This window comes from Nansenia antarctica, assembly GCF_963989245.1.
Source record: "Nansenia antarctica genome assembly, chromosome: 9".
Lineage (NCBI taxonomy): Eukaryota > Metazoa > Chordata > Actinopteri > Argentiniformes > Microstomatidae > Nansenia > Nansenia antarctica.
In genome coordinates, this window is record NC_137679.1 from 38394046 (window position 1) to 38406579 (window position 12534).

The 12534-nt window shown below is 47.3% G+C and overlaps 1 protein-coding gene across 1 annotated transcript in view; it reads left to right on the top strand.

Annotated features, from left to right (window-relative positions):
• The window catches only part of LOC308165602 (monoacylglycerol lipase ABHD2), a gene marked incomplete at its 3' end in the record, with an annotated part of 21452 nt that extends 11143 nt beyond the window's left edge, over positions 1 to 10309 (top strand). Inside the window, exons 6-10 of the mRNA XM_080539751.1 lie at positions 2292 to 2384; positions 3433 to 3534; positions 3894 to 3963; positions 4255 to 4339; positions 10092 to 10309. Coding sequence (XP_080395877.1) covers positions 2292 to 2384; positions 3433 to 3534; positions 3894 to 3963; positions 4255 to 4339; positions 10092 to 10309 — 568 coding nt within the window. The remainder of the gene's footprint in view (positions 1 to 2291; positions 2385 to 3432; positions 3535 to 3893; positions 3964 to 4254; positions 4340 to 10091) is intronic.
• Between the last annotated feature and the right edge of the window lie 2225 nt (positions 10310 to 12534).

The following is a 12534-nucleotide window of genomic DNA, read 5'->3' on the forward strand; positions in this document are numbered from 1 at the left end:
GTGTCTGTGTGTCTGTGTGTCTGTGTGTCTGTGTGTCTGTGTCTGTGTGTCTGTGTGTGTGTGTGTGTGTGTCAGGGTTTCCGTTAGAAAAAATGTGTGCCGGTCAACGTGTCCGGGAAGATTTCAATTTACCGGACAAACGTGAGATATTCCGGTCATCATATTAAAATATAATATAGCTGTTTGTCGCGGTGATTAGCTGTTGTGTAGCCTATATATGCCGTTTAATGTCTATTTCTCATCCGATACGATTAGATGCGAGCTATATAATAAATATAATATAGGCTTTCATGATTCGCATGCGCGCTATGCCATGTCCAGCGCTGAACGCGCGCCACAATGTCAACGGAGTCGCTGTGGCGGTAAATGCCCTCACTCAAGACACAATCTGGAGCCTTAACTGCTTTCAGTAGCTCAGTCAGTCCCACATACTGATGACATGCGATGCCATTTTTTGCCATGTGAAATGCAACTTGTAGCTGAGAGTGCAGCTTATTGTTAGCCGTTTCATTAGCCTGCTCACAGTGGCCTTTGCTGTTGCCTCAAACTGACCGCCGATATGTGGTCACTGCACCGCCTGTGATCAGTGAGAACCGACATTCTCATATTCGTTGCTCCTCTCGTGAATCCGTTATTCCTCCCCGATTTTTTGCACGGTGAGCAGAACATTTTTCCTTCCCCATCTAAACGCAGCCAGGGGAAATTTTCTTTCCATTTAACTCGGAACCCTCGAGCCGCCTCCATCTCTTTACAGTCAGACTTCTCCTCAGACTCATTGTAGCTTGGTTTCATGAAGTAATTGTTAAGCTTACTTTGTCTTGCCATGTTTTACCTCTCGCTCGCTATGGTGCACTTTGAGCTGCAACGTTTGCAGGTTAAAAGCGCTAGCCTATACAAATACAAGTTATTATTATGGTGGCCCGCTGCGCAGGGTTGCCAGATGGGCCGGGTTATCGCCGAATGGGCTACTGGGTTTAGCGGTAATAGACTGGTTAGGCTGTATTGTCAATCCCATCTGGCAACCCTGCCGCCGCTGTTTCGCATAGGCTAGCCTACACATTAGCAGTCATCATCATGCCGGCGTCAAATCATATCATAATAAAATAAATATATACCCTATATATTCGTCTTTTTTAAATATAGAAGGAATCAGAATGTGAACTTTAGCGAATTGTATTCAAATTGTGCTTAGAGGGAATTATTTTCACCGGACATTATGACCGAAGAGGTTTCAATTTGTCGGACTTCAACAAATTTTACCGGACAAAGACCGGTAATTACCGGTTAACGGAAACCCTGGTGTGTCTGTGTCTGTGTCTGGTGTGTGTGTGTCTGTGTCTGTGTTTGTGTGTCTGTGTCCGCCCGCCCGTCCGCCAGCGATACAGACTATCAGACATTCATGCAGCCGCCACCTTAAGAGTCTGAACGGCGGCCAGCGTCTCTTGGCAGCGACGCCGCCGGGCCTCTCCCCGGGAGGCAGCGAGCTCTGCCTGCTGGTTTAGAGGGATGGGAGGAGGGTGTGTGTGGAGGGTGTGTGTGTGTTGTGTGTGTGTGTGTTGTGTGTGTGGTGTGTGTGCGTGTGGGCAGACAGACTGGCCTTTTGTGGAAAGGGATTACGGCCGTTTTCCCCCTCTCGCCTATTTTCCTTTCTCTGTCTATGACATGGCTGGAGCCCCCCCCCCCCTCTTTTGTCATGTCCTGTGCATGTGGAGCATCTGTTGAATGGGGCCGGTTGGCTGTGTCACCTTGTCGTCTATGAATATTTCATTATTTTCTACTTTTACTCACCTCGTCGCTATTGGAAAAATCCATGAAAATACTGTAATTTTTTTATTACTTATTGCTACCGGGGCGTCCAAACAAAATCCACTGTTATTGTCGATTTGACAGACTTGTGTGCTTCATGTGTATTTTGTTGCTGCAAAGCTTTCCGACGGTGTGTGTGTGAACTGGGTTATTCAACTGTGTGTGTGTGTGTGTGTGTGTTCAGTAGTGTTTGGTGACACAATGCTACTGTGTGCCTGCCACCTCAGTCAATGAGCGTTGTCCATGGACACTGACCCTGCCTGGCTCTTTGTGCAGTGGATTACGTCCAGTGTTGTTGGGGGGGGGGGGCGGGGGGGTTGCGTAGAAAGCAACCCTGCTGCACGGCACTTGGCTGACTTCCTGTGTTTGTGTTCTCTCCTCTCCGCCTCTCCTCCCCTCTCTGCCTCTCTTCTCCTCCTCTCCTCTCCTCTCCTCTCTTCCTCTCCTCTCTTGCTCTCCTCTCCTCCTCTCCTCTCCTCTCCCAGGGCCCAGGAGACCTTCCTTCAGTGGGACCAGTGCAGACGCTTCTATAACTTCCTCATGGCCGACAACATGAAGAAGATCATCCTCTCTCACAGGTACTGCTAAATGGCAACATTATTATTTTAAATTTTAAATGGCAAAAAAATAAATAATGTAGGTACCGGCCCCAAGGTTGCGTCTTTCCCTCCTAGCTCCCTATCAAGGATACCTACTTCCCTCCTAGCTCCCTATCAAGGATACCTCCTTCCCTCCTAGCTCCCTATCAAGGATACCTCCTTCCCTCCTGGCTCCCTATCAAGGATACCTCCTTCCCTCCTAACTCCCTATCAAGGATACCTCCTTCCCTCCTAGCTCCCTATCAAGGATACCTCCTTCCCTCCTAGCCCTCATGAGTTCAATTCCCACTTGGGAACACCACCACTAGTGTGCACTTGAGTAAGGCACTTAACTCTAAAACACTCCAGAGAGACTGTCCCCTGTAATCTGTAATTGGGTTAGGGTTAGTCATGTTGGTAAAAAATGAAAAATTTAATATCAAGACAGAACATTGTGCAAAAGTGCATCTCAGTAGTCTAGCCTGCCTCCCTGTCCTTCAGCAGGCGTGGGCCCCGTGGGGGGGGGGGGGGGGGGGGGGAGTGGAAACACTGTAACACAGAAGAGAGTGTCCTCTCCTAGCAGAGACGCTAGCCTCACCTTCACCCCCCCGCTGACGCAAACTGTTTAATTAACGGCATGAGGAGTCAGTAGGCGGCTGTGCTGACACTCCTGCTGATGCAGTCGGGGGGGGTCAGGGGTCACACGTATGTTAGATGCTGACACTCCTGCTGATGCAGTCGGGGGGGCGGGGGTCACACGTATGTTAGATGACATTCCTCATGCCGTTCCTTGCCTCACGACGAGCCCGGCCTCTGATTAATACCTCGGCCAGCCCCCCCTCCCCTGAGTCAGTCAGGTCATAGAGCACAGTGAAGGCCTTGTCCGGTGATTGAGTGCAGCACACCAGGTTGAGGTTGTCACGTGCGCGTTTCAAATAGGGTGTCTCAACATCTTGTGTGTGTGTTGTGTGTTGTGTGTGTCTGTGTCTCTGCGTGTCTGTGTCTCTGTGTGTGTGTGTGCGCGCGTGCGTGCGTGTGTGTGTAACAGGAGCAGTCTGTTCGGGGGAAGCTCGACCAAAATGGAGGACGCCGATCTGAGCCGGCTGTACACGGCCACATCCCTCATGCAGATCGATGACAACATCATGAGGTAGGACACACACACACACACACGCGCGCTCCACCGCAGGCCACAGATCTACCACCAGATTGCCCCACCCCCCCCAATCCCACTAGTACAGGATGTCCTGAATGTTTTAGTGTTGACTGATTACAGACTGTTTTTCTTTTTTAAATCCTCATATTGTGGGTCTAGTCTGGGGCCTATAGGGCCATGAGCTCTTGAGCTCTAATGTCTCTCTCAATGTTGATTATGCCACGCCCCTGAGGCCTTCTAGCTCAGCTGGTTTGGGAACCAAACAGGGCAGTTCATATGTTCCTAACAAGCACCCTGTGGTTTCTCCTGCACGTGCCGCAGCCGACGACTTGTTTCTGTTTCTGTCTTGGCAGGAAATTCCACGGACACAGTTCCCTGAAGGAATACTACGAGAAGGAGAGCTGCGTGCATTTCATTCACAATGTAAGTTAAAAAAAACAAAATACCCTGTCTTTCTCTATGTGCTGTTGTACATGGCATGTGTCTCTCGCCTGGTCTCTTATTATAGGTGAGCGTGCTGTAATGCAGCTTTTATTTAGTAGGTGAATGTGTTCTACAGGACCTTGTACTGTATTATGGAGATACATGTGTCTAAAAGGACCTCTATTTTGTAGGTAAATGTGTCAAAAATGACCTTTATTTTGTGGCTAAGTCTGTCCTAAGGGACCTTTCTCTTTGTGGGTTAATGTGTCTAACAGAGCGTTTACTTTGTAGGTAAACGTGCCACTGCTGCTGGTGAACTCTGCAGACGACCCTCTGGTGCACCAGTCCCTGCTCACCATCCCCCGCACGCTAGCAGGTACGGATGACAACAGTTAACTCCTCTTCTCCTCAGCACACATCTCCTCTCCACACACACACACACACACACACACACACACACACACACACACACACACACACACACACTGTCACAAACCCGAAGGTAGTGGCAAAAAAGGGAGTCCAGTCCACACATGTATTTCAATTATACAACTTAAGTTTTATTAGAGTAAAGAAGCAAAATAAACTAAGTGACATTATGTATATGAACATGGATAAGAATCAGTGGTGTATGCCATGAGTGAATGGGTGCAGAATGTATGTTGTATGTGTAAGGGGTGTATGTAGTGTAAAACTAAAAGGCCCCAAAACCTTGGTACCATGAGACCTCACCAACAACCCTAAATGAACCAAAGCCAGAGGAAGAGAGAGTGAGCTGAGGACACACCCACACTATTATCCTCAGCTCAACCCAGGTGTCACTATGACGACCTACCCACTCTGCCAAGATTCCCAAAGGAACCAGCCCCCCCCCAACAACCAATAGGCAGGCAGAGTAGGAGGCGTCACACACACACAAACACACACGCGCACACACACACACACACACACATACACATGCCCCACCATGTCAAGAAGTTAGATTTTATCTTAATCTTATCTTGCAGTGACATGGATTTAGAGACGGGAACAAAATGTGTCTGTATGTACTGCCTCTGGCTATAAAATGCCAGTTGTGTACACAATCATGAACATTATCAGTAGAGTTGAACAAGGAAATTGTTCCAAGTCTGCCTTGTTTGGACAAGCTTGAACAGGGCTCTGTGTTCTACTGTATATTGCTTTAGTACAGTGAAGAGTGGAGCTGTTATGTAAATGGTTCTGCCCACACCCAGGCTGTAGAGAAGGTGTGGTATTGAACTAGGCGTGTTTGGAATGTCTGACGGTGTAGCATTGCCCGAGTAACACGCACGCACGCACACACACACACACACACACACACACACACACACACACACACTTATCCAGGGGTGTGCCAGGGGTGTGCCAGGGGTGGTCTTGAGTGAGTTAGACCTTTAGACACTACCATGTTAGTATGGGTGGTATATATGTTGGGTTCTATATGGGGGGGGAGCTGGTGGAAAGATTCCATTCCATACATTCCAGTGAGCCCGTCCTCCGATATCTACCTCCACCAGCCTCCCCCGGGTTCAACAAGAGCAGAGGTGGTATTTTAAGAAAGGAACAGCTCGTGGAACACAACACTGTGTGTCCAGGGTGTTCCATAGCGTCCTTCAGACTATCTGTCTTCTCTCCTCTCCACTCTCTCTCTCTCTGGTGTTCCTCCTTCTTCTTCAAGGAGACTTAATTACTTTTGGTTGGAGAGAGGGGAACCTCTGTTCCCTCTCTGTTACTGTCTCGTTTCCTCAAAGTCCTGTAGAATGTGTCTGGGTGATGTGATCCATCCTGCGGGGCTGTTATTTATAGGAGGGCTGGGCTGGGCCGGGCTGAGCTGGGCCGGGCTAGGCTAGGCTAGGCTGGGCTGGGCTGGGCTGGGCTAAACTGAGTTTGTCAGCTGGTGCCTGGAGTAACCCTAGAAGAAAGAAGAATCAGCTGCTGTGTTGCTCCCCTTTGCCCTAGACTCACACCTACCCAAAAGAAGGCTCTCTCTCTCTCTCACACACACACACACACACACACACACACACACACACACACACACACAAATTCGTGCACACATGCAGTCACACACTCATGCACTCATTCATTGTCCCATTCGAAGGTTTTTTATTGTACTATTCATGGACTCTGCCTAGTACCTAGATGCCATTTTTAGCTGGTGAGTCATTCCCTATAATCACCTAGCCTATTCCCAGCATCTGTCACCTGTAGTTCAGGGTCTGTCTCTGTCTGTCTCTCTCTCTCTCTTTCTCTCTCTCTCTCTCTCTCTCTCTCTCTCTCCCCCCTCCCACCACGTGTCTCAGATCTGTCATGGATATTGTATGGTAGTTAGCCCCCCATGTGATGACATTTACATTTTTGCCAGATGCCTTTATTATCCAAAGCGACTTACAACCATTACCAATCATTAACACTAGAACAGCCATGAGGAGTTTCTTTACTGTGAGTAAAGAAAAAATGTATACCTTTGCACTCGAACAAATTTCAGGACCCTCTTTTCATGACTTTTCTTAGATATGTGCGTTCTACCACCCAGTATCCTTACATTTTCAAAATCACATCAGGATAAGCAATTTTTTTGCTATTTTGCAGTTTTTCTGTGTAGGAAGCAGGCTAATTTACAAGCGGCCAACTAGTGGTCGTTGTGTGTAAATAGCAGCTTGAGCATTGTAAAGAGGCTCTTTTAGTAGGCAAAAAAGGCACGGCTGTTCCAGCGTTAACAGTAGCCAGGCCCAGCCAGCCACTGTAGGGTTCCCGCACTAACCCACGTGCAGTAGAACCTGGGGAACTGGGAATAGAGGAATCCAGGACAATCTGTCATAGGCTGCTAGTGGTGCCGTCACTGGCTGGGAGTCAGCTGGAGAAGAACAGCAGCAGGACTTTACCAGAGCCCCACACACAGACATGTGACTCCACAGGCAGTGTTGCCAGATTGGGTCGTATTCCCTCCCAATTGGGCTACTTATGATCACACTGGGCGGCTTTTAGACTGTGGTTAGGCTGGAAAACAACCCCATCTGGCAACACTGTCCACAGGCTGGACTCCACCGTTCAGTACGATCTCAGATGACACAGATGTCATCGTCGGTTTTTGAATGTAAAAGGAGTTAAGGATGCAATTTTTGTTTCATCTTATGAATGAACACACTGTTGAGTAGTCCCGTGACTCTGTGGAAAAGGTTAGCTTAGCCTAGAGTAGGTAACCTAACCTACTAGAGTAGGTAACCTAACCCACTCTCTGGGTTAAGCGAACCTACTCCACAGAGACATGGGACTACTCACAGTGAAGCTGATGTTCATTCATAGAGTAGTTAGTTTAGCCGCGTGTCGGTTAGATTAGCCTAGGATAGGTTAGCCTAGAACATTCTTATGTCGGTTTCAGCTGAAACAGTGGGGTTGGGGGTGGTGGGGGCGGCTGTGGTGCAGGAGGTAGTAGAGCTGGCGTCTAATGATCGCAAGGTCAGCAGGTTGGCAGAACGGCGGTTCGAACCCCGGCTGGCCACATGTCGAGGTGTCCTTGGGCAAGACACTGAACCCCAAATTGCTCCCAAACAGCGGGCCGGCTCCTTGCATGGTAGCTCTTGTCGCCATCAGTGTGTGAATGGGTGAATTAGAGGCCATTGTGAAGCGCTTTGGAATAAGGCGCTATATAAGTGACTCCGTTTACCATTCAGTAGATCAGCTGCCAGATGGTAGAGCGGCAGCGTTATATGGAACCTGAGGATGGCATCCCCCCTGACATAAAAACGGTCAAAATCATCCCCCTTCTAAAACTGCCATCCCCTCTTTCCATCCCTTATGTCATTTTATCAATGAACGTGGTTTAGGGATGGACGGTTTCCAGTTATTGAAACCGAAAAACCGTCAAAGACTAAAACCGCGGTTTTCCGGTTAACCGAAAAACGGAAAAAAACGGAAGAAAAAAAAAACGGGAAAAAAACCGAAAAAAAAAAATGACAATTTCAAATAATTGAGCCCTACTGCTACAATACACTCATGTCGAACACCATTAAAACACCGTAAGCACAGTCGCAACACATTTAGGCTACTTAGTTTCACAAATATAAGTGGAAAGGCAGACTTTTGTAAGCTACACCATACATGAAAACACATGAACTCTTAACACACCAGCTCCGCTGATCCAGGGTGCTCGCCTGCACGGAAGATCATCTCTTGGAACAGCGTCTTCATTGAATGAACTGCTTTCTCAATATCTGGGTTCTTAGACAAAGTTTCAGCTGCTGCTCAATGTATTTAAATATTTGAATACTGCTCAATAATCACTGAAATATTAGACTTAGAATTATGCAGTGAAAACGCCCCACGGTGGTGTAGCGGTCTACGCACTGGCCACTAGTGCATGCTGCCCACCGGGGCCGGGGTTCGTATCCCGGCTCGCCAGATCCAGATATGGCCGAGGCACACGGGAAGCGGCATATTGGCCGGCCGCTTCCGAGGGCGGTATAGGAGTATTTCTGGACTAGGATCCGTCGCGCAACACCGCCCCCTGGGCGCCGGAATAACGGTACTGGGCTCGAGGAGCCAGTCAGCCTAGTCTGCCTGGCGGCCTCTTCTGGGACTGCCGGCCACGGGGTCGTGCGGCGGATCCTATGCAATAGGCAGGGGATAATTGGATGCTAAGTTGGGTTAAATTGGCTACCAAATTGGGTGAAAAAGGGATAAAATCTGAAAAACACATTTATAAAAAATAAATAAAAATTATGCAGTGAACATACTTAAAGCTTTTCATAAAAACCACATGCCGCGAGACTGACTCGTCCTGAACTGTCGTAAGTCAATCAACAAAGAATGCCCCATCAAAATAAAAGTGCCCATGGTAGAGCTGTCAAAATAGAGCTTTCAAAATAAATGTACTAGAGATAAATACAGAACTACCTTTGCGTCACTAAGTGACCGCGTATCTTCTGAGACATGCGTTCTGTCATCACTTTCAGTAGCGCCTTCACACACAGTGGTGCTGTGCACAAACACTCTTGATCCGTATAGCTCTTGTTTTATTATATTGTGGTTTAGTAAATACTGCACTTGGAGTTACATTCAATGCATGATTTGTGCTATAGAACATAAATAAAGTTTGATTGATTGATTGATATCAAATCAAATCACATTTTATTTCTATAGCGCATTTCTCACAAAAGTGACCCAATGCGCTTTACAGAGAGCAGCGAAAATGATCTTATTAAATGTAAGCGAGTAATTGTAAAAAACCTTTCCTATCTACCAATAACTGAAGGCAACTATCTTTCCCATAGAGTGATTCGTTACCCTTACATATAATCCCAATTAGATATTAATCCTCAGTTATTCTTCACAACTGACCAAACCTCTCACTCATTGCGCGGCAGATTCAGACTGTATCATTGTTATTTTCACACACGACAAACATGTGACATGTTCCAGTTTTATTCTTTGAACAACATAGGAAAAAAAAAAAAAAAAACGGTTTCAGACGGTTTTGATAAAAACCGTTTCTATTTTTATAAACCCCGGTTTTCGGTTTAACCGAAAAACCGTCCATCCCTACGTGGTATTACTGCTATTTCAACATTTAGTTTTGCGCATATTGAGGAAAATACTGTGGGCGAGGGGACACTCACACATGCAATGACATTTTTACCAAGTCACTGACACTGAAGTCACTGACGCTGCGGGGATTCTAAAATTGTCCCCATGTGATCAAATCCACCATCCCCCCTGATTTTCTTTTACAACTTGAGTACTGGCCGTATGGCTTTTATCAGGATGGTAATCACACAGACGGTTTGATGAACCACAAAACCGTAAAGCGGTGCAGTGATCTTGCATAACACCTGTCACTCTAACCTGCCAGCGCTGGGACAGACGGCTGCGTACCTGTCCGGGATGTCTGACCACACCTTTTAGTATCTACACCTGGTTGTAAAATGTTGTCAATTGTGTTTTTATATGCCCAACGTGTTTTTCCAACAATCTAGATGACTTCTAAGATGTCGATGACAGTATTGTGCATTGGTCACTCCCTGTTAACTGAACTTAGCGACGAGGTAGCGATTGGATACATGTCTAACCCGTTGCCCTCCCTGTCCCCTGTCCCCCCCCACCTCCAGAGAAGAAGCAGAATGTCATCTTCGCCCTGACGCTCCACGGGGGTCACCTGGGCTTCTTCGAGGGGGCCGTGCTGTTCCCCCAGCCCCTCACCTGGATGGACAAGGTGATCGTGGGCTACGCCAACGCCATGTGCCAGTGGGAGAAGCAGAAACCGCCGTGCCAGAGGGCCAACCGGAGCGAGAGCCCGCCGTGCCCCCCGGAAGAGAAAGCTGCTTAACCCCCTTAACCTCAACGCCACTTAACGCACTTGGGAGAGACCTTAACCAAACCTTGAACTACTACTCTCTCTTTCTCCTCTTAACCACCCCCCCCCCCTCTCCCGGTCCCCCCACCGCCACATCTCCGCCCCGTAGCCCTGCCTCCAACCACAGTTCTCCCCACCATCTCAAAACCAGAACCACCTTACATGTGAAGGAGCTAAAAAGACTAAAATGCCTTTTATTTTTATTTTTTTCCTGTTATGTGGGGATGTGAATGGAGAGAGAGGGGCAAACAAAACTGTTTATTTCTGAAACATTACCAAGCGAGATCCCTTCTGGAAATAGAAAAACATGGAATCATTGACCAAATACACAGGAGAAAACTAAAAGGGATGAAACGAGTTGAGAGAGCGAGAGAGAGAGAGAGAGAGCGAGAGAGAGCACCATCGTAGACGTGTAGTCGTAGGAACAGAGCAGGACAAGAGCACAGAAGAAGAAGAGGAAGTCCTCCTAGGTGAGGAGGACCACCGTTCTGCAGTTTAACCCAGTTACTGTACCGTACTGTACGAAGCTCACTGCTTCCTCTAAGCGACCACCGTCTACGGTTCTGTCTTAAACCAATACAGCCTCTTTATACAACGTATGGAACTGACAGATACTGTATAAACAAGCCAGTGTAGTTTAGCAGACTGTGTGTGTGCGCGTGTGTTGTGTGTGTGTGTGTGTGTGTGTGTGTGTGTGTGTGCGTTCACGTGCGTGCGGGTGCGTGTCTGCGGGTGCGTGCGGGCAGGTATAGAGGGAGCCCCTAGGGAAGTGCGCCCCCTGGCAGTGAGCGTGTGATATTTGTGTTCTAGTTGATCTGATCCCACTCTTAGTTCATGGGGCTGATGGACCTGCGTGCTTTTGTGTTTCCTTGGTGACTATCAGCCCGTTTTGGAATCTGGAATTTTCTGACGTATATTTTCCTGATCATGAACCCCCCCCTGTACGATCGCAGTATATTTAGTAGGAGTCAAAGGGGTCAAGAGGTCACCCCCCCCCAAAGGACCCTGTCCCCAAAAGAATAGTGCAGGTGGATGTTTGCCTACCGGCGCCCCCGAGTGGTCCACCTCCATGGGACCTCCGTGCACATTCCTTCTGTCTCGTTGGTTCTGTCACTTTCATTCAATGCACTTTATACATTGTATGCCACGATTTTCTTTCTTTCTTTCTTTCTTTCTTTCTTTAGGAACCATTTTAGTTTTTCTCTTCTTTTTCTTTCTTTTTTCCGTGTCAACAGTTTAGGTTGTCGGGAACGACTTTGACTTTGACAGTTCTTCTCTGTGATCGATTGGTTACACTAGCGGATGAACCGGAGGGAGAGAGGTCAATCAATAACTGTTACGTTAGATGACTGGAATGATCCCTGTGTTCAGCCCAAACCCTGTGCTTTCCAGGGGAGGTAGACGGTGGAGGTGGACATCGGAGGACAGGCTCATCGTCATGCGTGGAACGGAATGGTATGAATCACGTTGGACACTGATCCTCATTCCGTTCCATGCGTTACATTGAGCCTGTCCTCCGACTTTTCTACCTCCACCAGCCTCTCCTGGAGCTTTCCCCCTTTAGACTGTCTGTCTGTCTGTGTGTCCTATGAGCCTTCCTACTCAGATCTCGGCCTTTGATCAGCTCCAGGTCTGTAGAGACGTGACTGACCATTGTCATCCCTTTCTAGGATCCTAGAGACAGCCCACTGCCAACACACAGACTGAGCTGCCAACCTTACCTGACCTGAGCTGTGAGGTGTACTGAGTAGGCACAGGCCATGATTATCTTTATGATTGTCCAATGGACCACAAGTCAATTCCAGAAAAGGTAATAGTTGATCTCTGGTAGAAACCTGTTAGTAATGGTGGTGTTGTTCTGACACAAGCCCAACTCTCTTGGAAGGAGAATTGCCTCTTTCCTTTTCATCTTGTGTAGACAAGGTTAGAGGCAACATATTTGTTTGCAGTAGGTTACATCCTTTGAAGAGTTTCATTGTAAAACACTATATATATCCATTTGCTAAATAAGTTTGACATTAAAAAAAACAGCCAAATGAAAAAGAAAGCAAAATAAAAATATTCCATCTTTACATAGTAAACACAATGCGTTGATAAATAAAGACAAAAATCAAAATAATTCAGATGGATTGCAATTTTTTAAATATATTTAAATAAAATTATTAAATATTATTCTTTTTAGCATTATTATTAGTTTT